General features: G+C 47.6%; 2 protein-coding genes across 11 annotated transcripts; one reads left to right on the top strand and one right to left on the bottom strand.

Annotated features, from left to right (window-relative positions):
- Positions 1-1065: 1065 nt before the first annotated feature.
- LOC105476147 (acyl-CoA dehydrogenase family member 8) lies at positions 1066-14054 on the bottom strand. Of its 4 annotated transcripts, none has more exons than XM_071075862.1 (11): positions 13752-14054; positions 10542-10848; positions 9938-10107; positions 8587-8696; positions 8127-8203; positions 7604-7741; positions 6183-6318; positions 5990-6087; positions 5470-5622; positions 4727-4829; positions 1066-2423 (listed from the first exon to the last, which is right to left on the bottom strand). In XM_071075862.1, exons 1-11 carry the CDS (start codon positions 13760-13762, stop codon positions 2371-2373), a joined length of 1356 nt encoding a protein of 451 aa, XP_070931963.1. In that variant the 5' UTR covers positions 13763-14054; the 3' UTR covers positions 1066-2370. The 4 variants fall into 4 exon arrangements, with proteins under 4 accessions (XP_070931963.1, XP_011730106.1, XP_011730105.1 ...); XM_011731804.3 differs by having other exon boundaries at positions 10542-10642; positions 13752-14040; XM_011731803.3 differs by lacking the exon at positions 13752-14054 and having other exon boundaries at positions 10542-13096.
- On the top strand, positions 14038-19430 carry LOC105476148 (thymocyte nuclear protein 1). 7 transcript variants are annotated; one of them, XM_011731805.3, is made up of 9 exons: positions 14038-14173; positions 14541-14617; positions 14821-14895; positions 16444-16622; positions 17370-17438; positions 17793-17885; positions 18456-18551; positions 18762-18912; positions 19234-19430. In XM_011731805.3, the coding sequence occupies exons 2-9, from the start codon at positions 14575-14577 to the stop codon at positions 19278-19280; spliced, it is 753 nt and encodes a 250-aa protein (XP_011730107.1). In that variant the 5' UTR covers positions 14038-14173; positions 14541-14574; the 3' UTR covers positions 19281-19430. The 7 variants fall into 7 exon arrangements, with proteins under 7 accessions (XP_011730107.1, XP_011730110.1, XP_070931967.1 ...); XM_011731808.3 differs by lacking the exon at positions 14821-14895; XM_071075866.1 differs by lacking the exon at positions 19234-19430 and having other exon boundaries at positions 14821-14859; positions 18762-19227.
- Positions 19431-19777: the final 347 nt, after the last annotated feature.

The following is a 19777-nucleotide window of genomic DNA, read 5'->3' as shown; positions in this document are numbered from 1 at the left end:
ACAAAGCCCCACCCTTGGCTTTCACAACTCTCCAAACAGATTCAGCTTCTATTTTCCTTCTGTCTCATGCCAACCCCAAACCACAATTAAACCAAAGTGTAAACAGCTTTTACATAAATCCTGTACTTTTCCTGCTCCTGGTTCCTTCCTGTCTGAAACTGACTTTCTTGATTCTAATCACACATTTTCACAAAATCTTTTTTTTTCTTCAGAGACAAGGGTCTCACTCTGTCACCCAGGCTGGAGTGCAGTGGCGTGATTGTAGCTCACTGCAGCCTCAACTTCCTGGGCTCACGCAATCCTCTCACCTTAGACTCCCAAGTATTTAGGACTTCTGGCGCGAGCCACCATGCCTGACCACATACATTCTCATAAAAAGCTTAATTTGAATCCCGTCCTCCCTCATCGCTTTTATAGATTGTTGCCTTCTCAGCTTTATACAGATATATCATTACCTTGCAATACAGCTCTTAGTTCCTCTCTTAAATAAGGCCTTGGATGGCAGAAACACATTTTAAACTTTGTAGTATACCCACACCTTGTCCTCCTGCAGTGCCCAAAAGTTCCTTAGTGTGCATTCAAAAAAGATAGCATTTGTTGTTGCTACAGACACATATTTTGTTCTCTCTAAACATTGGCTTGTGGTTAATGTCTTGCGTATTTTTTTCAATGGGGATGAGGGGATAGAGTAATGTAACGATAAGTTATAACAGAGTTCCCCAGGCTGGGCACAGTGGCTCATGCTTGTAATCCCAGCACTTTGGGAGGCTGAGGTGGGCAGATAACTTGAGGCTAGGAGTTTCAGAGACCAGCCTGGCCAACATGGTGAAACCCTGTTTCTACTAAAAATACAAAAATTAGTCGGACGTGGTGGCTTGCGCCTGTAGCCCTGGCTACTTGTGAGGCTGAGGCATGAGAATTGCTTGAACCGCAGAGGCAGAAGTTGCAGTGAGCTGAGATTGCGCCACTGCACTCCAGCCTGGGCGACACGGCGAGACTCTGTTTCAAAAACAACAAAAACAAAAAACAAACAAACAAACAAACAAAATAAGGTCTCCTAAAGTCCCCATCTTTGAATCTTACTTTAATTCTACTTTCACACATCATAAACAATGCTTAGTTTGCAAAGTTATTAATAATTAAAGGAGCTTGCTTTTTAAAAGCCAAACTGGACGAGTTTTATTATTCCAAAATCCAGTTAAGTGTTTAATCAAATATAATTAAACATTTAAAAATAGTTGTAAAGGCTTACAAATAAAATAAAAATCAACTTTAGTAGAACCAGAGGTGGTGAAGGATAGATTTATCAATGTGATTAAAAATATTTAAAAAGAGGCATAGCTGGCCGGGCGCGGTGGCTCAAGCCTGTAATCCCAGCACTTTGGGAGGCTGAGACGGGCGGATCACGAGGTCAGGAGATCGAGACCATCCTGGCTAACACGGTGAAACCCCGCCTCTACTAAAAAATACAAAAAACTAGCCAGGCGAGGTGGCGGCGCCTGTAGTCCCAGCTACTCGGGAGGCTGAGGCAGGAGAATGGCGGGAACCCGGGGGGCGGAGCTTGCAGTGAGCTGAGATCCGGCCACTGCACTCCAGCCTGGGCTACAGAGCAAGACTCCGTCTCAAAAAAAAGAGGCATAGCTTCAGAAAAGGAAACAAAAACTCAAAAAAAATATTCAAAGTGTTTATCATGAAGAGAAACACTGCATACCATTCCTAGACCACAGGCTTCTTAATATGAAACCCAACGAATATTCAAAATTCGAAAGCCTCAGCCCTTGATATTTAGGCAGTCCAGAAGTAGAAATATACCCTAAATCACAGCTTAGGAGTAAGTTTCCCAAATATCCATTTTATCATGATTTACATTCAGAGGTGTGCTACCCAGGGAAACCTCCTGCATCTGCAGCTGTGGCACAGAAAATGACACAGACGGGAGGGCGTTCCCCCATTTCCCCTTCCCACACCTTTGCTCTAGAGTCAGGAAGAGCCTCAGTGAAAGTCCCCAGGCCCCTAGAGGAGGGATCCGGTGAACCAGCAAAGTGCAGACTAATCAAGATGAAGTGGATCCAAGAAAGGACTTTGGTTTGATGGTGAATCTTCACTGGTCACCTTTCTGGCATTAGGAAAACAAGGTAGCATGTGTTCTTCCGACACTTCTCACTGAGGCCAGCTCTTCTGGTTCCACTGGGGATTCTGCTCCAGTCTGAGACCCGATGCTGCTACCAACACACAGGGTGCAGGTCCTGCCCTAGAGGAGCTCAGCCCTGGGGTCTAATCCATGATCCCTTTGGAAGAAAGTGGCCCACATGGCACCACTCAACACTGACTGCGGTCGCACTGAACTCCAGGCCAGAACAAGTGTGGGCTCTACTCCTGAAGCAGGCTTCTAGAGATCAGCATCCTCATCACTTCATTGCTACCTGTAAGAGGGAGGAAGAAGGAAGAATTTCATAGCAGCAAAGTCTGAGAGTTTAGTAAAGCTCTGACCAGGCTGCTCCAGGCCTAGCTCAGGGTAGCTGCAGATTTAAACCAGAATCATTGCTTTTAGCCTGGGAGAGATGAGATTTTTAGAGACTTCTCTACAAAGTACTGAAAAATGTCCAGAAATAATATTTACTTTTTAAAAAACTTACTGATAGTAAAAATGCTTATGTAAAGTTTAAAAAGGCAGAATAAAAACAGTATATACGAGATAATCCTAATTAAAATTAAAAATGTACCAACAAAGGCAGAGTAAAATGATTAAAAGGAGATATACCAAAATTACATTCTGGATGTGGAAACAAGAGTGATTTTTTTTTTTAACTTTTCTTTTTCCTTTTTTTTTTTTGAGACAGTCTTGTTCTGTTATCCAGGCTGGAGTGCAATGGTGTGATCTTGGCTCACTGCAAGCTCTACCTCCCAGGTTCAAGCAATTCTCTTGACTCAGCCTCCTGAGCAGCATGTGCCGCCACATCCAACTAATTTTTTGTATTTTTTGTATTTTTTTTAGATGGAGTCTCACTGTCGCCCAGGCTGGAGTGCAACGGCACAATCTTGGCTCACCGCAACCTCTGCCTCCCTGTGTTCAAGTGATCTTCCTGCCTCAGCCTCCCGAGTAGCTGGGATTCCAGGCATGCACCACCATGCCCAGCTAATTTTTTGTATTTTTAGACAGTCGGGGCTTCACCAGGTTGGCCAGGCTGGTCTCGAACTCATGACCTTATATGATCCACCCGCCTCGGCCTCCCAAAGTGCTGGGATTACAGGCATAAGCTACTGCACCCAGCCTACTTTTCCTAATTTTATAAGGTTTTAACAATAAATACAAATTTCTTTGGTAATCAGAAAACTGATTTATAAAAGAACAAAAACATTTTCCCTGAAAGGCGGGTATTAATTATTTGCTTCACTTTTAGCAGTGGCCTTTAATGTAAAAAGAAATATAAACTCCCTCGAGCAATCAGTAGTTACATCGTCTCAAATAAAGCATAAATTGTAGATTTATCCAACAGTAAAGTCCAAGATGAAACAAAGTGGTAAAGTGATAAATGTCCCAATTCTTTTATAAGTGGGTGATGGTGTGGCCTAAAATAAATGTTTTCCTGCTTATTATTGCAGGGTTGAGAGACAGTCAGAATGAAGGCAAAGTTTCCCATGCACATAAAGCTCTGTGAGAAAGCAATTCCAAGAGTAATGGAAGGACGAAGACTCTGGGGCATTCCGTTTGAACCCTGGCGACTGAGCCCATAAACATCTTTCTGGAATGAGGTTTGAAGCAAGCAGCCGTCTAACCTGGGGTAGCCTGTGACTCTGACATTAACACCAGAGTGGTGGGTCTCAATGTGTGGTTCTCAGACAAGCTGCGGCAACCTCACTTGAAGACTTGTTGGAGATACAAATTCCCAGGCCCACACTAGACCCTCTGGGGCAGAAGCTCCGGGGTTGAGGCCGGCAATCTGTGCTCCCATGCCCTCCAGGCGATTCCAGCACAGGCTGAGGTTTGCAAACAGTGCTGTGAAAGGGGCAGGGAAGCCCCATTATATAATGTTTCCAGCAAGGCAGCCTCACGTTGCTTCACTGATGTCACTCGAAGAAGCCTCTGCTCCTCCTGCTTTTCCAAGAGTCGTGTCATTTCAAGACTTCCGCACTGGCCGTAGAGAGTGGAGACAGCCCAGCTCTGGGCCTGACCCCAGTGGCTTACACGTTTCCTAGACAGCATGTCTGTGACTACCAAGATACCCATATACTGATGGTTCATTTTATTGAAAAATACGCTAGTAATATTGAGACAGGTATCTTTTAGGCCATCTGGCTGATAATCAATATAGAGCTACTGATGACCATACGGGCTCACATTTGCCCTGTACATCACTGTTCTTGGATCCCTGAGGACCACACACACTATCACCTTAGAGAAAACCACGGCTGTAGTTTTCAACATGCTTTCTCATCCATCATCTCAGTTCACCGTTCTCGCAAATCTACAGAAGAGCAGTAGCAGAGCGATCCGATGCCCACCCACGGTGACAAAGCTGAGTCTCTGGACTCCGGGCTGGAGCTGTTTTTGTGCACCAAGCCCCTGCCAGAGCAGCTCTGTGGAAAGGGAGGGAGGAGGAAGCCTCGAGACAGACAGGGCTTGACTGGACCCTGAGGTCCGGGAGGCATGGGGATAGACACACTGGGGAAAGCAGCGATCCCGCCCCCGTTCTGAAGGAAGAGAATAACCCCTGGCAATTTTTACCTTCTAGAATCTGGTGGACCCTGGAGTCCCGCATGTACTGCTGAACAGCGTAATCCTTCAGGTAGCCGTAGCCCCCATGCATCTGTAAGGCCTGGTTGCAGATCTGCAGGGAGACAGGGATTAGACGTCTTGGACTCCGGGAAGACTGTGGAGCAAGCAGCTTCCCTTCCTACCGCAGCCCACGATCTGGCAGCCCGCCGTAAACTAAAGAACCACAAACAGCCAAGCTCAAACAGGGCCTCCACATTCTGTATGGTTAGAGACAAGGAAGGTTCACCTACTAAACTTGTCAGTCCCCACCAGACAGGCGACTCAAAGCCCTCTGGCTCTCTGGCTTATTACCTGCCACGCACAAGCTGCCCACGGCCACCCTGGCTGGGATAAGTAGTAGTTATGGTTCCCCCTAGCGGCAAAGCAGCCTCAGTGTAGCTCCGCCCTGACAATGTAAACACGGCAGAGTGCTAAATTTGGGCCGCTGTGAACCTTCCAAAGGTGGTGTCTCACCTAGAACACAACCAAACAATAGTGGCGTAATGAAGTGTGTAATGGCATGCAGCAGACCTGAAAGCCAGCGATGAGAGCTCCCACGCAGGCCGCTCCTGGGTTAATTTATATCCTTCAGCTTAAGGTGATCCCCGTGGCATTCCAGAGGGCTTTGTTGCAAAGCTGACTCACGCCTCTCAAGACCCTGGGCCTAGCGGCTGTTCCCTGTCCACCCCAGCGGAGCCAGAGGAATCACTTACAGCAAAGCATTCATCTGTAGCAAAGAGCTTGGCCATGGAGCACAAGGCCACTGCCTCTTTCCTCTCTTCCTGCAGAGCCACTGCTGCGTTGCGGATCATCAGCCGTGCGGCCACCAGCCTTGTTGCCATATCAGCCAGCGTGAACTGCAAGTACTGCAGCCACAGGGAGAAGAGAACCAGACAAGACTGAGAGGCTTAGACCAGCACCTGGTGCAGGAGCCTTGCTGAGACATCTCTGAGGCACCTTTTTCTAAGTGATCCAAAGCTTCACAGTCTCTTGCTTTTTCTAGAGGAAATTTATTGCTTTATAAGTGCTAAGTCCACTTCACTCACCCAACACTCTAGTATCAGTAAAGATATCCTGAGAGAAGATGGACAGAAATAAAGCACAAGCTCTGGCTAGGACAGTGGTGGGACTGGCAGAGGAATTTCCTGGCTTCTCTCCTAGAAAATGTGGGCCCTAGAGCAGGTCCCGGGCTGCAAAGAGTGGAAAGCCATGTGGAGGCAAGGGAGAGGTTACCTGGTTACTGGCCAGAGGCTCTCCAAACTGCTTCCGGACCTTGAGGTGGTCTCGGGTGAGGATGACAGAGGCGTGGGCAGCCCCCAGAGAGCAGGAAGCTAGAGGGGAAGAGCGCCGACGTTCCAACTGAGCTGGAAAACAGCACTGCTGGACCCAGACTGCCACCTCCCTGCCGCACCCCTTCGTGTCTCACCAATATTGATCCTCCCTCCGTTCAGTCCTTTCACGGCAATGAGGAAGCCCTGCCCCTCGTCCCCAATTCTGTTGGCCAAAGGGACAGCACAGTCTTCGAAGATCACAGCTCGTGTTGGCTGGGAGTTCCACCCCACCTGGCAAAAATCAGGGACTGTGTGGCTGCCCAGCAATCCAGCAGGTAGGGCGGCCTTCCCTGGAGACAGAAGCCTGTGAGGTATGGGTTTCGGTACCCGCGACTTACACCCGCGAGAACTTAAAATGAGGAGAAAGAAAAAGTTCAGGTTTAAAGGCCTGTCAGCGGTCAGAAAGGTATCTGTTTCAGCTAAACATTTCCTAACGTATTAAGAGAATCTACTTTCTAATGTCTACCCTACCTGACTTACAAACACTTCTCACAAATTCTTTCAGGATTGTGACACCAACTGCCCTCAATTTCAGTGCCTCTAATTGAAAACCACAAACTATCTAAAATCTAGTTCCTTTCTGGCACTGAAAATATGACTGCCTTTACATCATTTCCTTGCTCTCTTTTGTTGATAGGATAAACCCCATTTCTAAGCCTTTTATTGAAGGTCTTCCTGCCCAGGAGTTAGCATGGGCTTTGCATGTGGGAGAAGCCTAGGAAATGGCTGCTGTGTTACCAGAGAAGGGGGTGTTAAGATGCATAACGCCTTGTGTTACGGAGGATCAGGAAGGATCCTGTAGGAAAATATGGAAACCTGAGGAGCTGTGAGAGATACACTTAGGAGTCATTTCATCACCTGCCTTCTCTCACAAAGTCCCCCCATAACAGTACAAACTAGAGAGAGATGACCGCTTTCAGCATCTGGTCTAAACAATCTGAATGGGTCTTGAGCCCTTATTACCAATTACGGTTACATAATCACAGGTCTCCTGTTCATGCCCTGGCCATGGCGGTTCTTCATCCTAGACGTGCCTTACTTTTCAAAGCACTTATAGTACCTAAGTGTCCTTCTTAGGTTGTGAAATACCCACAATGATCTCCAATGAGTTTTACTTTATTTTTAATCAAAGAAGACAAAGGGACCACGTGCCTTCCATTACTGAGACTTGTGGTCAATACCAGGTCTTCTCTCAGTGTCTCTTCCGGGAGCAGCAAAGCGCAGCAACGTAAGCTGGATAGGAACACGGGCCAAAAGCAGAGGCAGGGAGGTCGGAACACTGACTGACAGGTGGCTTGTAGACTTCACTGGCAAAAGCTGTCACTCTCCCCAGAGGCCTGGTGTTTAACAATGCCCTATTATATTTTATACGCTCCTGTTGAAAATCCTAATAGAAACAACTGCTTCGAAGGTAGGTTAGCAAGTATGCAAACCTGTTTTCTGAAATAGCGCAGGAGTTGGGCTGGCAGGTGGCAGTCTCATAACCTGAATTGTTTCCTGTTCGACAGCCACTCACCTTTTTCTCCTTCTTGCCAAAGCTGAGGCCAGGGGTCCCCTTCTCAACAACTACACATGAGATGCCCTTGGGGCCTGGTCCTCCCGTTCGACACATGACCACATAGATGTCTGACTCGCCACCACCGCTGATGAAGGCCTGGAAGGGTAAAAGGGGTGCAAAAGGACCAGGGAATGCATGAGTTCTCACAGCATCTGGGAACACCACTGGGGTCCTCCTAACAATAAGGTCTAATGGCACAGAGACTGAGGAGGGGTAAAAGGTAGCTGCAGTGACTGCAGAATCAGAGATACAGTTCAACAGAGTATTAAAAGGATAGACAAAAGTCAATGAAATGATCTGGAATCAGACTAGGAGAGAGAGAAACAGTGAGAATAAAGAAAGAGAAATGGGTCAGAGGTTCTCTTCCCAACACATAAAAATCCTATGGGAGTATTAACCCACAGATGTGAAGGAATCAGAGGATGTCAGGAGGAAGCTGGGAACAATTTCCAAGGTGCTCTGGAAGGACGCACACTAGTACCTTGGAGCCATTGAGGATGTAATGATCTCCCTGTTTCTTAGCGGAGGTCAGAAGAGAGGCAGCATCACTCCCGCTTCCTGAGGAGGGATCAAAAGGCAGCAGAGAGAAGCTGAGAAATTCAGTGAGGTCGAGGGAGCCCAGCACAATTCTATCTCCTAGGAAATCTTCCCTAAACAGACACTGCTCAGAGTGTGCCAATGCAAAATCCAGGTGGCCAAAGGAACGCTCTGTACTTGGTGGAAACTGCTCTTACCAGTCAGGCCACTGTCCACCTCCCAACACACCAGATAGGTCTCTTGGTCCTTGTGACATCAGGTCATAGGACTCTATTACTCCTCACCCAAACAGCTTGATAAACAGGGGCTCAACGTGTCAATAGGCTGGGAGGAGTGCTCGGTGATGCCGTCTGAGCAGGAAGCATCTCTCCCTGCTGTATCTCAGTGCAGTGTGGCAAACCCACCTGGTTCAGTGAGACAGTAGGAAGCAAACTTCTCCATGGTGCAGAGCGGTGGGCAAAATTTGTGCCTCTGTTCCTCATTGCCAAAGCTATCAATCATCCAGGCACACATGCTGACAGGTACACCAAGAAGAAAAGACATTGACAGAAATAAAGATGGGAAAGAAAAAAAATTGGGGGAGAAAGGGAAAGAGAACAAAGGGCAGGGCAGTAAAGCAGAAGAGTGGGAGGGGGAAAGTCACAACTGGGACTTTTCTTTAAAGGAAAAGGCTGGATTAAAACATATTCCTGGAATAAGAACTACCCAGAGATAACCAGGCTGAGGCACTTCTCACCAGGATGTCTGTACTACTTCTAGTCAGGTTACAAGAGCCTCTAAAAATCAGAGAGTTATATGTACTTTCTGTGAGTAGTTTCTATTACTTCCTCAACTCACTGGCAGTTCCATCTCCGGATTGAGGAAAAAAGTGAGGGGGCCAGGCGTGGTGGTTCACATCTGTAATCCCAGCACTTTGGGAGGCTGAGGCAGGCGGATCACAAGGTCGGGAGTTTGAGACCAGCCTGACCAACATGGTGAAACCCCATCTCTACTAAAAAATACAAAAAAATCAGCCAGGTGTGGTGGCGTGTGCCTGTAATCCCAGCTACTCAGGAGGCTGAGGCAGGAGAATCGCTTGAACCCAGGAGGTGGAGGTTGCAGTGAGCCGAGATCATGCCACTGCACTCTAGCCTGGGCGTCAAAGTGAGACTCCATCTTAAAAAAAAAAAAAAAAGAAAAAAAAAAAGAAAAAAAAAAAAAGAAAAGGGTGAGAGGACCCCGATTACTTTATTGGAGAAGTCTCCTAGTACCAGCTCAAAATAAGATTTCTGAGAAAGCTGGCTGACCTGATTCCCTAAGCAAAACACAGGACGACAGAATCAAGTCCAACAGGCAGCAGCAGACCTAGCGTGTACTTTTTTTTTTTTGTTTGCCCAGGCTGGAGTGCAGTGGTACGATCTCAGCTCACTGCAAGCTCCGCCTCCTGGGTTCATGCCATTCTCCTGCCTCAGCCTCCCGAGTAGCTGGGACTACAGGTGCCCGCCATCATGCCCGGCTAATTTTTTGTATTTTTAGTAGAGACGGGGGTTTCACCATGTTGGCCAGGCTGGTCTCAAACTCCTGACCTCATGATCCACTCGCCTCTGCCTCCCAAAGTGCAGGGATTACAGGCATGAGCCACTGCATCCGGCCCCTGTAAGTCCAGTTCCTTGAGGACACTCAGCCTCAAAAGATCAATCTTTTTCCTATGAATCTGAACTCTCACAGTCAGCCCATGTGAGTACTTCATTGTGCCTTCCAAGCTTGGGCACTCACTTGTGGATGCTCATATAGGCTGTGGTGCTGGTGCAGCCTGTAGCCAAGGCTTCAAAAATGACAGAGGTATCAAGCCGTGACAGTCCAGACCCACCCACATCTGTTTGTACGTAGACCCCTCCGAAGCCTAGCTGGGCTGCTTTCCGCATCACATCCACCGGGAACAGCTCCTATGTACAAAAGAGAGCAGGGTCATCAGCAACTGACTCAGAGACGGCCTTCCTTCTAGAGGGTTCAATGAGGGGATTAGGATGCTTGCACATGGGAGAGCACACAAATTCTCTTAACATGCCTGTTTGTCATCCTACAGTGGTTATCAGTTAACATGGGTCCTGTAAAAACTTTTTCTGGCATTAAGAAGTTTCTTTTTATTATCGATAGAACTGCCTTAGTTTTATATCCAAATCTTTATTCAATAACAAAAAAGAGTTATGTACAAGATGATCAGGATGCCTTCTAGGAAAAATCATCCACTACCATATTCTTACTTGCAGTAAGAGTTGGTAAGTGGAGGAGACATTTAACACTTAGATTATTAGGAGACGAAGATAAAGGTCTGCCTGAGACATCTGTTAGAATGTCTAAGCACAAGAAAAACTCCTACCTTCTGGTCCCACTCTGCCATATTTGGAGCCATCTCCCGGGCAGCAAAGTCAAAGGCCACCTTCTGAAATTCTTTCTGCTCTTCATTAAGTCCCAGGGAAGCTGTGGGCAGGATTTTGCATATACTCAGTTCCAGGGCAGGGTCAGGGAAGAGTGTTGCCAACAAGAAGCATGAAGCTGTGAAACTGGATCTACGGTAGTATTTCCCATACACAGTACAGCCTTTAACAGCTAGAGAATGGCGTCTTCTATCATTATTCCACTTGTCATATGGAGAAAGGACAGTTCTCACACACATCCAGATCAACCTAGAACAGGATAGGGGACTTCCAGACATCTCTTATCCTAGACACTTAGTAAGTGCAGTTGTAGACCCAGAGTTCGAGGCCACAGTGCTAGAATTCTGGTTATTATAACTGACACTAAAGAGCACTATGGGCCGGGCACGATGGTTCACGCCTGTAATCCCAGCACTTTAGGAGGCCGAGGCGGGCGGATCACCTGAGGTCAGGAGCTCGAGACTAGCCTGGCCAACATGGAAAAACCCCACCTCTACTAAAGATACAAAATTAGCTGGGCGTGGTGGCGCATGCCTGTAATCCCAGCTACTTGGGAGGGTGAGACAGGAGAATCGCTTTAACCAGGGAGGCGGAGATTGCAGTGAGCTGAGATCGCGTCATTGCACTCTAGCCTGGGGACAGAGCAAGACTCTGTTTCAAAAAAAAAAAAAAAGAAAAAAGAGCTTTATGGGAAGACTATGGTGCCACACTTGACAATAATTTACTTCAGTGCCTACAAGCGATGCAGTCCTTACAAAAGAACACAAGTGCAGGTGCCAGAGTCTGTTCCTCGGGACAAATCTGGGCATCAGTAATGGCTGGCTATGCAAACCTGGAGAGGGCACCGTGTTCTGTGATCAGTACTCTCATTAAAACAGGAAAGTCAGAAATCAAGAGTTCTGAGGATTAGTCATCGGGCTGCCTTGAGAAGCTCAGAGCAGAAACCTATGTTGGGTATTACTCTTACGAGCAGAGTTAGGGATAAACAACTCATGGTTCTCTGACCCGGGTCAGGCCATTTATTCACACAATTTTGTACAAGAGTTGCTGTTGCTGTAGACCATGGCTCAAAGATCATTCCCAAAAGAATGTTTATTGGGTGTTTACTAGGTAGCAGTGCTGGGGTTACAAAAATAAATATGATCCGGCCAGGCGCGGTGGCTCACGCCTGTAATCCCAGCCCTTGGGGAGGCCAAGGCAGGTGGATCACTTGAGGTCAGGAGTTCAAGACCAGCTTGTCCAACATGGTAAAACCCTGTCTCTACTAAAAATATAAAAATTAGCTGGGCATGGTAGAGTGTGCCTGTAATCCCAGCTACTTGGGAGACTGAGGCACAAGAATTGCTTAAACCCGGGAGGCAGAGGTTGCAGTAAGCTGAGATTGCACCACTGTACTCCAGCCTGGGCGACAGAGCAAGACTCCATCTCAAAAAAGTAAATAAAAAGATCCATTCACACAAAGGATGACCTCAATGGTAATAATGCATTTTATTTCAATCCTAGCAAGAGTTCATTAAATGCTAACAAATCTTCTTCTGTAAATAGCTACTTCCTAAAACAAATAGTTCAAGGAACCACAGGCTTAAGAAATAAATCTGAGTTGCAGTCTATTGGAAGTAAATAGTTTAATGGAAATCATACGCATAAGTAAACACGACATAACTACTTAAGTTCCCAGACGGAAATACACTATAAAAACAAAACAAATACCACCACTCATGAACTTTGCCAGTTACTAGCAGAGTTCAAGATGCCAATACATACATACTAAAGAGGTAAAGCTAAATAGAAAAACAGTCCAAATGAAATGCGAAAAGCCTTTTACTGCAGAGCAACTCAAGTGTAAGCAAGATGCAAACAACAAAACCCACCTCTAAATAACTCCTTATCTGCTTTGGTATCAACCAGGGTAATCTTGGTTATCAAATTCTAAGTGCTAGGACAGGGCAGCACCTCTTGAATGAGTTTTAGGACATGAAGAAGAAAACAGTATTCTATGCCTTACTGTACTTTATAGATCTGATGTCTAAGGGACTTATTCTGTTGTAAAGAAAATTGTCATTTATTTAAAATAAATTAAAAATATTTTAGAAGAAAAAAGTGTTTATAAAGGTGCTTGGCAGAGAAGTCACAAACTGGCCGGGTCTCCACCATTCCTTGTTACATTCACATTATTGTTTAGAGCCTAAAGACACTCAAGTTTGTCGGCTCCGGTGGAGTCTCTCACTTGCAGTAATAATTATTTTTCCTGCATGAGTTTCAACACTAAAAGTGTCTTATAGCCAGAGGTATTAAGATACCACATCTTTGTGTGTGAGCAAATCTTGTATGACCTGGAGCTCTTGTTCAGCTGCGACCATCAGTACCCAGCCAGCTTCTTACATTCTCACTACCTGTATGACCCACTGTTACGAATTTAAAAACCAACGAGCCCAACAACAACAACAAAGTCCCAAGTTTCTTCATTTCTCTAAGCACCCGAGGGTGACCGGCCGCAGGAGGACCCGGGCGGGGGTGACCGGGCGGGGGTGACCGGCCGGAGGGGGGCCCGGGCGGGGGTGACCGGGCGGGGGTGACCGGCCGGAGGGGGGCCCGGGCGGGGGTGACCGGGCGGGGGTGACCGGCCGGAGGGGGGCCCGGGCGGGGGTGACCGGGCGGGGGTGACCGGCCGGAGGGGGGCCCGGGCGGGGGTGACCGGGCGGGGGTGACCGGCCGGAGGGGGGCCCGGGCGGGGGTGACCGGGCGGGGGTGACCGGCCGGAGGGGGGCCCGGGCGGGGGTGACCGGGCGGGGGTGACCGGCCGGAGGGGGGCCCGGGCGGGGGTGACCGGGCGGGGGTGACCGGCCGGAGGGGGGCCCGGGCGGGGGTGACGGACCAGATGGGGACCTGGATGGTGGTGACCGACCGGAGGGGGCAGCCGGGCGGGGGTGACCGGCCGGAGTGGGAAGACGGGCCGGCGGTGACGGGTCGGAGCTGGGAGCCGGGCCGGGGGTGAGCGGCCGGAGTAGAGAGCCAGGCCGGGGGAGTGACTGGCCGGAAAGGGAGCTGACGCCGGGCGGACTGGATGGAGCCGGGAGACTGCAGTCCCTCGCGAACATATGTCCGCCAGGGCTCTGGACACCTGTCCTCCTGCCCGCCCAGGAGATCCTTACGGTCGATGCATGAGCTCAAGCTCCGGTGGCCGGTCTGGACGAGGGCCCGGAGACCGCCGGGAAGGCAGCCGAGGCTCGCCCCGAGGCGCCGGCAGCCTGTCCCCAGCATCGCCACTGCAGCTTCGCGTTCAGCTAAAGGCCTGAAAGCCTCCGACCTCCGCTGCGCTCTCACTAGCTGTGCTTGCGACCCGGCACCGTCTGCCCCACTGCACCCTGGGGGTTGTAGTCCTCCCACGAGCCCTGACAACCCACGTGCAAGGTGGGCTCCAAAGGGGGCCACGACTACAATTCCCAGAAGTCCTCGGGGCCTCGGCGCCGCAGAGTCGCACCGCCCACCTAGCGCCGCGGGGTTGCGCTGCACAGCCTCCGGCGCGGGGGAGGCGGACCGCGGTCACGTCTGCAGAGTGGTGGGTTTGTAGCCGGTAAATTACTTTATCATCTATATTGTCCGTTCAATTGCTCCTCATAATTAGCAAGGATAACAAGGTAACACAAGGCTTACTTACATTCACGCAACAGAAGTGTCTCTGTGGAGCCACTTTCCAGTGAACTGCGTACTGAGAGAGGGATTTCTGGATGAGGACCAAGCAAAGAACCGAGAAGAGTTTAGGGCAGGTTATGCCAGACGGAAATGGCGCAGATAACGGAGGGAAGGATTTGAGGGGCTCAAACAGTGTCTGTGTTTCGCAAAAGTTGGAGACATTCTAGGCTGCCTCTCGTTGCCCCCATCTCGCTCTGCGCGGGTTTTGGAGGGCATTAGATTCTTTCTTGTATCTCCGTTGATTCCAGAATCTTCCGCACTTCAGTCTCCTGCAGGGTGACCATGTCGAGACCTCGGAAGAGGCTGGCTGGGACTTCTGGTTCAGGTGAGCTGCCCCCAGGCTGCACAGAGGCAGCTCAAGAAAGAACCTTTCTCGAAGAACGTGTTTAACACTCTTCATTTTTCACTCCCTGCTTGTTGAGAGAACCCTTTGTGATTTTTTATTAACTTAATCCTTAATCACTCTCCATCTTCTTTACGTGTCTCACCAAGCTCCTACTTAAGAGTTACTTTTTCTTGTTTATTCAGGCAATGGTTGTGACGCACAAAGACTGTTTGCGATACCAGGTGGCGTGCTAAAGAACAGAAATCCCCTGGTGGCGGGTAAACTGCAAACGTGATGGGGTTCAGAATGGATTGCTACGGTTGTGGAGGGAGGAATCACAGGAAGGCCTCGAGAAGGACGTGTAATTTGAGCCCAGCCTTGAAGAATGGGAGACTTTCCATGGGCAAAGTTTAGTACTAAGAAAACGTGAGGTCGTTTTTATATTCACAAAGATGGATGGCACTCTAAGTGGATGGAGGAGGAGGAACATAGGAAGGTGCAGGAAGTACCTCTTTTGGTAATGACAGGGGTTCCAGATACACTACAGTACATTGCAGTTATGTATCAATATGTGGTGTTTGCAGTGTGCCTGTTAACTCCTAAGGGGCCATCAGGAAACTAGGTTAGGAAGGTATACTGGGTTCAGAGCATTAGATATCCATAAATAATATTTAATGACAATTGATGTAGGGACTTTGACTAAATTCAAAGGCAGTATAGTCATTCAGTAGCTTCAGACAGACCTCAGTGACAGGTGCTGACCTCATATCTTGACTCCGCCATTACTGGATGTGTGATCTGGAGCATGCGTCCCAGATGAAGAGTACATCTCACAGGTTATGTAGATAAACCGAGTTAAGGTTAGGGTAACACACAGACCTTGGGCCCTGTCATATAGTAATCAAACTTAGCTACTGAATGTCTACTGTGTTCCAGGCACATTCTAATTGTCTTGGGATGAAATCGAGTCATCACCATTTCTACAATGTCCTGAATGAACTGTTTGTTTCAACTGTTATTGGCACCTTCAAGGAGCAGAAAGGAGACGGGCCATGAGCCACAGTGAGCAAGAGGGGAAGAAGCATGAGATGAGAATAATGCTTTTATTGAGCATTTATTGTAATGCCAGGCATTGTCTAGGCCTTTTGTATTATCTCATTTAAGCTTCAAAATAGTTGCAAGTAGGTGCTTAGTTTCCTTTTTCCTATGCAAAGGCATAGAAGAGAGAGTGAGGAAAGGAAAACATTGACTACTGTCAGGACCTTTAATCCTGAACAGCCCTGTAAGGTGTTCTTATCCTACTGAATACATAACCCAGAAGATATCCTGTAAGGTAGGTATTGTCTAATTTTTATAGATAAGGAAAGCTTCTTAATGGTAAGATTAAGGTCCTGCAGCTGGTAATGGATCCATGATTTGAATCCAGGCCTGACTCCAAAGCATAAGCTTTTTCCATTATGAAACATTGCCTCGGCCGGGCGCGGTGGCTCAAGCCTGTAATCCCAGCACTTTGGGAGGCCGAGACGGGCGGATCACGAGGTCCGGAGATCGAGACCATCCTGGCTAACACGGTGAAACCCCATCTCTACTGAAAAATACAAAAAACTAGCCGGGCGAGGTGGCGGGCGCCTGTAGTCCCAGCTACTCGGGAGGCTGAGGCAGGAGAATGGCAGGAACCTGGGAGGCGGAGCTTGCAGTGAGCCGAGATCTGGTCACTGCGCTCCAGCCTGGGCGACAGAACAAGACTCCGTCTCAAAAAAAAAAAAAAAAAAAAGAAACATTGCCTCTAACAAGCATGATCTTTTCTTTTGCTTCTCCTGTTGCAGACAAGGGACTCTCAGGAAAACGCACCAAAACTGAGAACTCAGGTGAGGCATTAGCTGAAGTGGAAGACTCCAACCCTCAGAAGACTTCAGCCACTAAAAACTGTGTGAAGAATCTAAGCAGCCACTGGCTGATGAAGTCAGAGCCAGAGAGCCGACTAGAGAAAGGTGTAGATGTGAAGGTGAGATCCTTGACCTGTCTCCAGTCCCTTCATGGTGGTTTTTAAATGGGGTTCCATCCCCAGCTTCTCTTTGAAGGGTAGGAAAAAGGTAAAAATGAATAAAATCGGCAGGGTTTATTATCATCAACTGGTTTATGAACCTATCTAGGGCAGGGGTTGGCTAACCTTTGCTACAAAGGGCCAGATAGTAAATTTCGTAGGCTTGTGCGTGTTAGTCTGTGTTGCAACCCTGCCCTTGTAGCAAGAGAGTGGCCAGAGATAATACATAAACAGCTGTGGTTGTGTTAAAGTTCAACTTTATTCACAAAATCCAGCATGGGGTTAGATTTGCCCTGAAGGCTGTAGTTTGCCAACCTCAATCTTAGGTTACCTTTCTCTGACCACCTGCCATGCTCCTACCAACAGTTGATGTATATTTCAGGGAATTTAATATAGCCTCGGAAAAATATAAGCAGAAATATTATAGAAGAAATATAAAGTGAAATGCAGGTATCCAGCAGATTACTTTATCATCTAGATTATCCATTCAGCTAATCCTCATAATTAGCAAGGATAACAAGGTAACACAAGGCTTACTTACATTCACCCAACAAAAGTGTCTCTGTGGAGCCACTTCCCAGTGAACTGCGTATTTCCTCTATAGCCAGTGGCCCCTCTCACTGATGGGGAAGGAACTGTCTGCTTCCATATATGCTTACTAACTGGCCAAGGATTGTTTAATGATTGAATTTATTTTCTCTTGCCTAGTTCAGCATTGAGGATCTCAAAGCACAGCCCAAACAGACAACATGCTGGGATGGTGTTCGTAACTACCAGGTAAGAGGGTAAGGAGGAGGTTCCCTGAGACCCAGGTGGGATCAATGCCTGCCTCCTCCTCATGACTTACTCAGTAGCAGAACCTCTTGGCCAAGGTTGCCTTTTTCAGAACCAAACCTGATAATGTATTTAAAAATGCCTTAAGTGTGCCGCATGAAATCTGCAGTTTGCCTGTGTTCTGGCCAGTGTCCTGGTAAAAGTCTGGGTGTCCTGGCAAAGGAGAAGGACTTTCTAATGAATTGAGAAGTGCAAACAAGAAAAACCCATCTATTAAAAGCAGACTTGATGTCTGCTAAAAGCTAGACCTTTCCAGCTGATGGGAGGATAGTTACTCTTTCTTCTCCCCTGAGACAGGCTCGGAACTTCCTTAGAGCCATGAAGCTAGGAGAAGCAGCCTTCTTCTACCATAGCAACTGCAAAGAGCCAGGCATCGCAGGACTTATGAAGGTTAGTTGGACAGGTTTTGGTGTGAATCCCTTTCCCTCCAGGGAGACTAACTTAAGTAGATATAAAGGGATACACCTTAATTAGGTAACAAAAAAGTACACTCCCCCCCACCCCATCCCCCTTGTACAGGAGTAGGGAAAAACTGCCCTGGCCCGTCCCTATATGACAACAACTGAAAACAAAGCAGGCCTTCATTTCAGGTCCCACCAGCAGACTTCACTCCACCTCTAAGTCTTCATCTCACTTGAAAACAGGCCTGATAGTAGCTCCTCCAAACTTATCAGGATAAAATTACTAACTGTGCAGATGGGAAAAAAACAGTGGTACCAGTAATAACCTTTGCCATGTTTTTAGAGCATACTTTTATGATTTTTGTAAAAACAGAGTTGATTTCCTAGTCTATATATTATACTTTATATTATTTGCAAATTTCTGAGCCCCCATTGGCTCTACAGCAAGGCAGATGGGGTAAGAATGTTCAGGGTAAGAAATGAAAGTTGGATATGGATTAAAGATTGGCTGTGGAGCTGACTGCAGGCAAATGATTCAAAACATTTGTTTTGGTTTCAGATCGTGAAAGAGGCTTACCCAGACCACACACAGTTTGAGAAAAACAATCCCCATTATGACCCGTCTAGCAAAGAGGACAACCCTAAGTGGTCCATGGTAAAGACTCTGCTTTCCATTTCATGACAGGGGAAGGATGAACAAGGGGAGGAAGACGGTTGGGCTGACTGTAGGTCAAGGTACACAGCCCGGCACTTACTCAGATGAGGCGATACTGACGAGATAGGAGCTTCCTGCAGGCGGTTAAAAATACAGTGGGCAGAGTCAGCCTAGACACATCTTTCTATCATGTACACTATTGTCACATAGGTGGATGTACAGTTTGTTCGGATGATGAAGCGTTTCATTCCCCTGGCTGAGCTAAAATCCTATCATCAAGCTCACAAAGCTACTGGTGGCCCCTTAAAAAATATGACTCTCTTCAGTCGCCAGAGATTATCAATCCAACCCCTGACCCAAGGTAAGAGTGGGCCCTCTCCTATATCGTCCGTATACCAGAATGACCTCATGAATTCCCACTTACAAGCTGATGGAACTTGGGCATGGTACTTCACCTTTCTGTCAGCATCCTCACCTGTAACATCCATGAGGGAGGGAATGTGGCCTGAGTTACCTGTTAGTATTACCCAGTACTCTACAGTGCTTGGCACCTGGTAAATAGTTTTGAACGAATGACTGCTCGCCTTAGCACCACGTAAAATGTACCTGTGCCTGGCACAACTTTCCTGTTCAAGAGGAGACATTAATACCTAATTCTTCCTTTTTCCTTTTTTTTTAATAGAAGAGTTTGATTTTGTTTTGAGCCTGGAGGAAAAGGAACCAAGTTAACTGAGATATTACTGCTAGAATGGGCAAGAAATTACTCCAAGACAAAAGAAGTTGTGAGGGGGGGGGCTTGCTTGTTATGCTCACCTGGGCTTGCGTAGCTAAGTAGTTTTTGTGTACTTTTTTCAATAAAATAATATCAAAGTTGAAAAACTTTTCTTCTAAAACCACACTGAGTGCAGTGGGATACCCCCCGCTGCAGACCTCTTACCTCCAGGCGGGCTCCTCTGGCCGCTCCAAGATGCAAGGCTGCCTCCGCCATCTTTCTTCACGATCACTAGTAGTTCTGTAGCAAATTGCAGGATGTAGGGCTGAGACCCTCAGTCTGGTAACACCCACTGGAATGAACTTTTCTTTCTACACCAGCCTTGCTCACCTGCCCCTTACATCATCTGGCTCCCACAGAGGTTTAAACCATCCCATGAGCAGTTCTAGGTAAATTGCCAGATAGGGATAAGAACTGAATTCATTTCTCAGCCATATGCTTGTCTCAAACAGGT

The sequence above is a fragment of the Macaca nemestrina genome, chromosome 12 (genome assembly GCF_043159975.1).
Source record: "Macaca nemestrina isolate mMacNem1 chromosome 12, mMacNem.hap1, whole genome shotgun sequence".
In the NCBI taxonomy this organism is placed as follows: Eukaryota; Metazoa; Chordata; class Mammalia; order Primates; family Cercopithecidae; genus Macaca; species Macaca nemestrina.
Note: the sequence above shows the minus strand (reverse complement) of the source record. Positions and strands in the feature narration are given on the sequence as shown.

Coding starts and splice junctions, on each gene's coding strand:
- LOC105476148 (XM_071075865.1), top strand. CDS start 14,575: ATGTCGAGACCTCGGAAGAGGCTGGCTGGGACTTCTGGTTCAG. Junction 14,896..16,443: donor CAGAAATCCCCTGGTGGCGG/GTAAACTGCAAA, acceptor CTCCTGTTGCAG/ACAAGGGACTCTCAGGAAAA. Junction 18,552..18,761: donor ACAACCCTAAGTGGTCCATG/GTAAAGACTCTG, acceptor ATTGTCACATAG/GTGGATGTACAGTTTGTTCG.
- LOC105476147 (XM_011731803.3), bottom strand. CDS start 10,877: ATGTCTGGAAGTCCCCTATCCTGTTCTAGGTTGATCTGGATGTGTGTG. Junction 8,697..9,937: donor GCCTATATGAGCATCCACAA/GTGAGTGCCCAA, acceptor TGTACCTGTCAG/CATGTGTGCCTGGATGATTG. Junction 6,088..6,182: donor CGGAGGGAGGATCAATATTG/GTGAGACACGAA, acceptor CTTCCCCTCTAG/CTTCCTGCTCTCTGGGGGCT.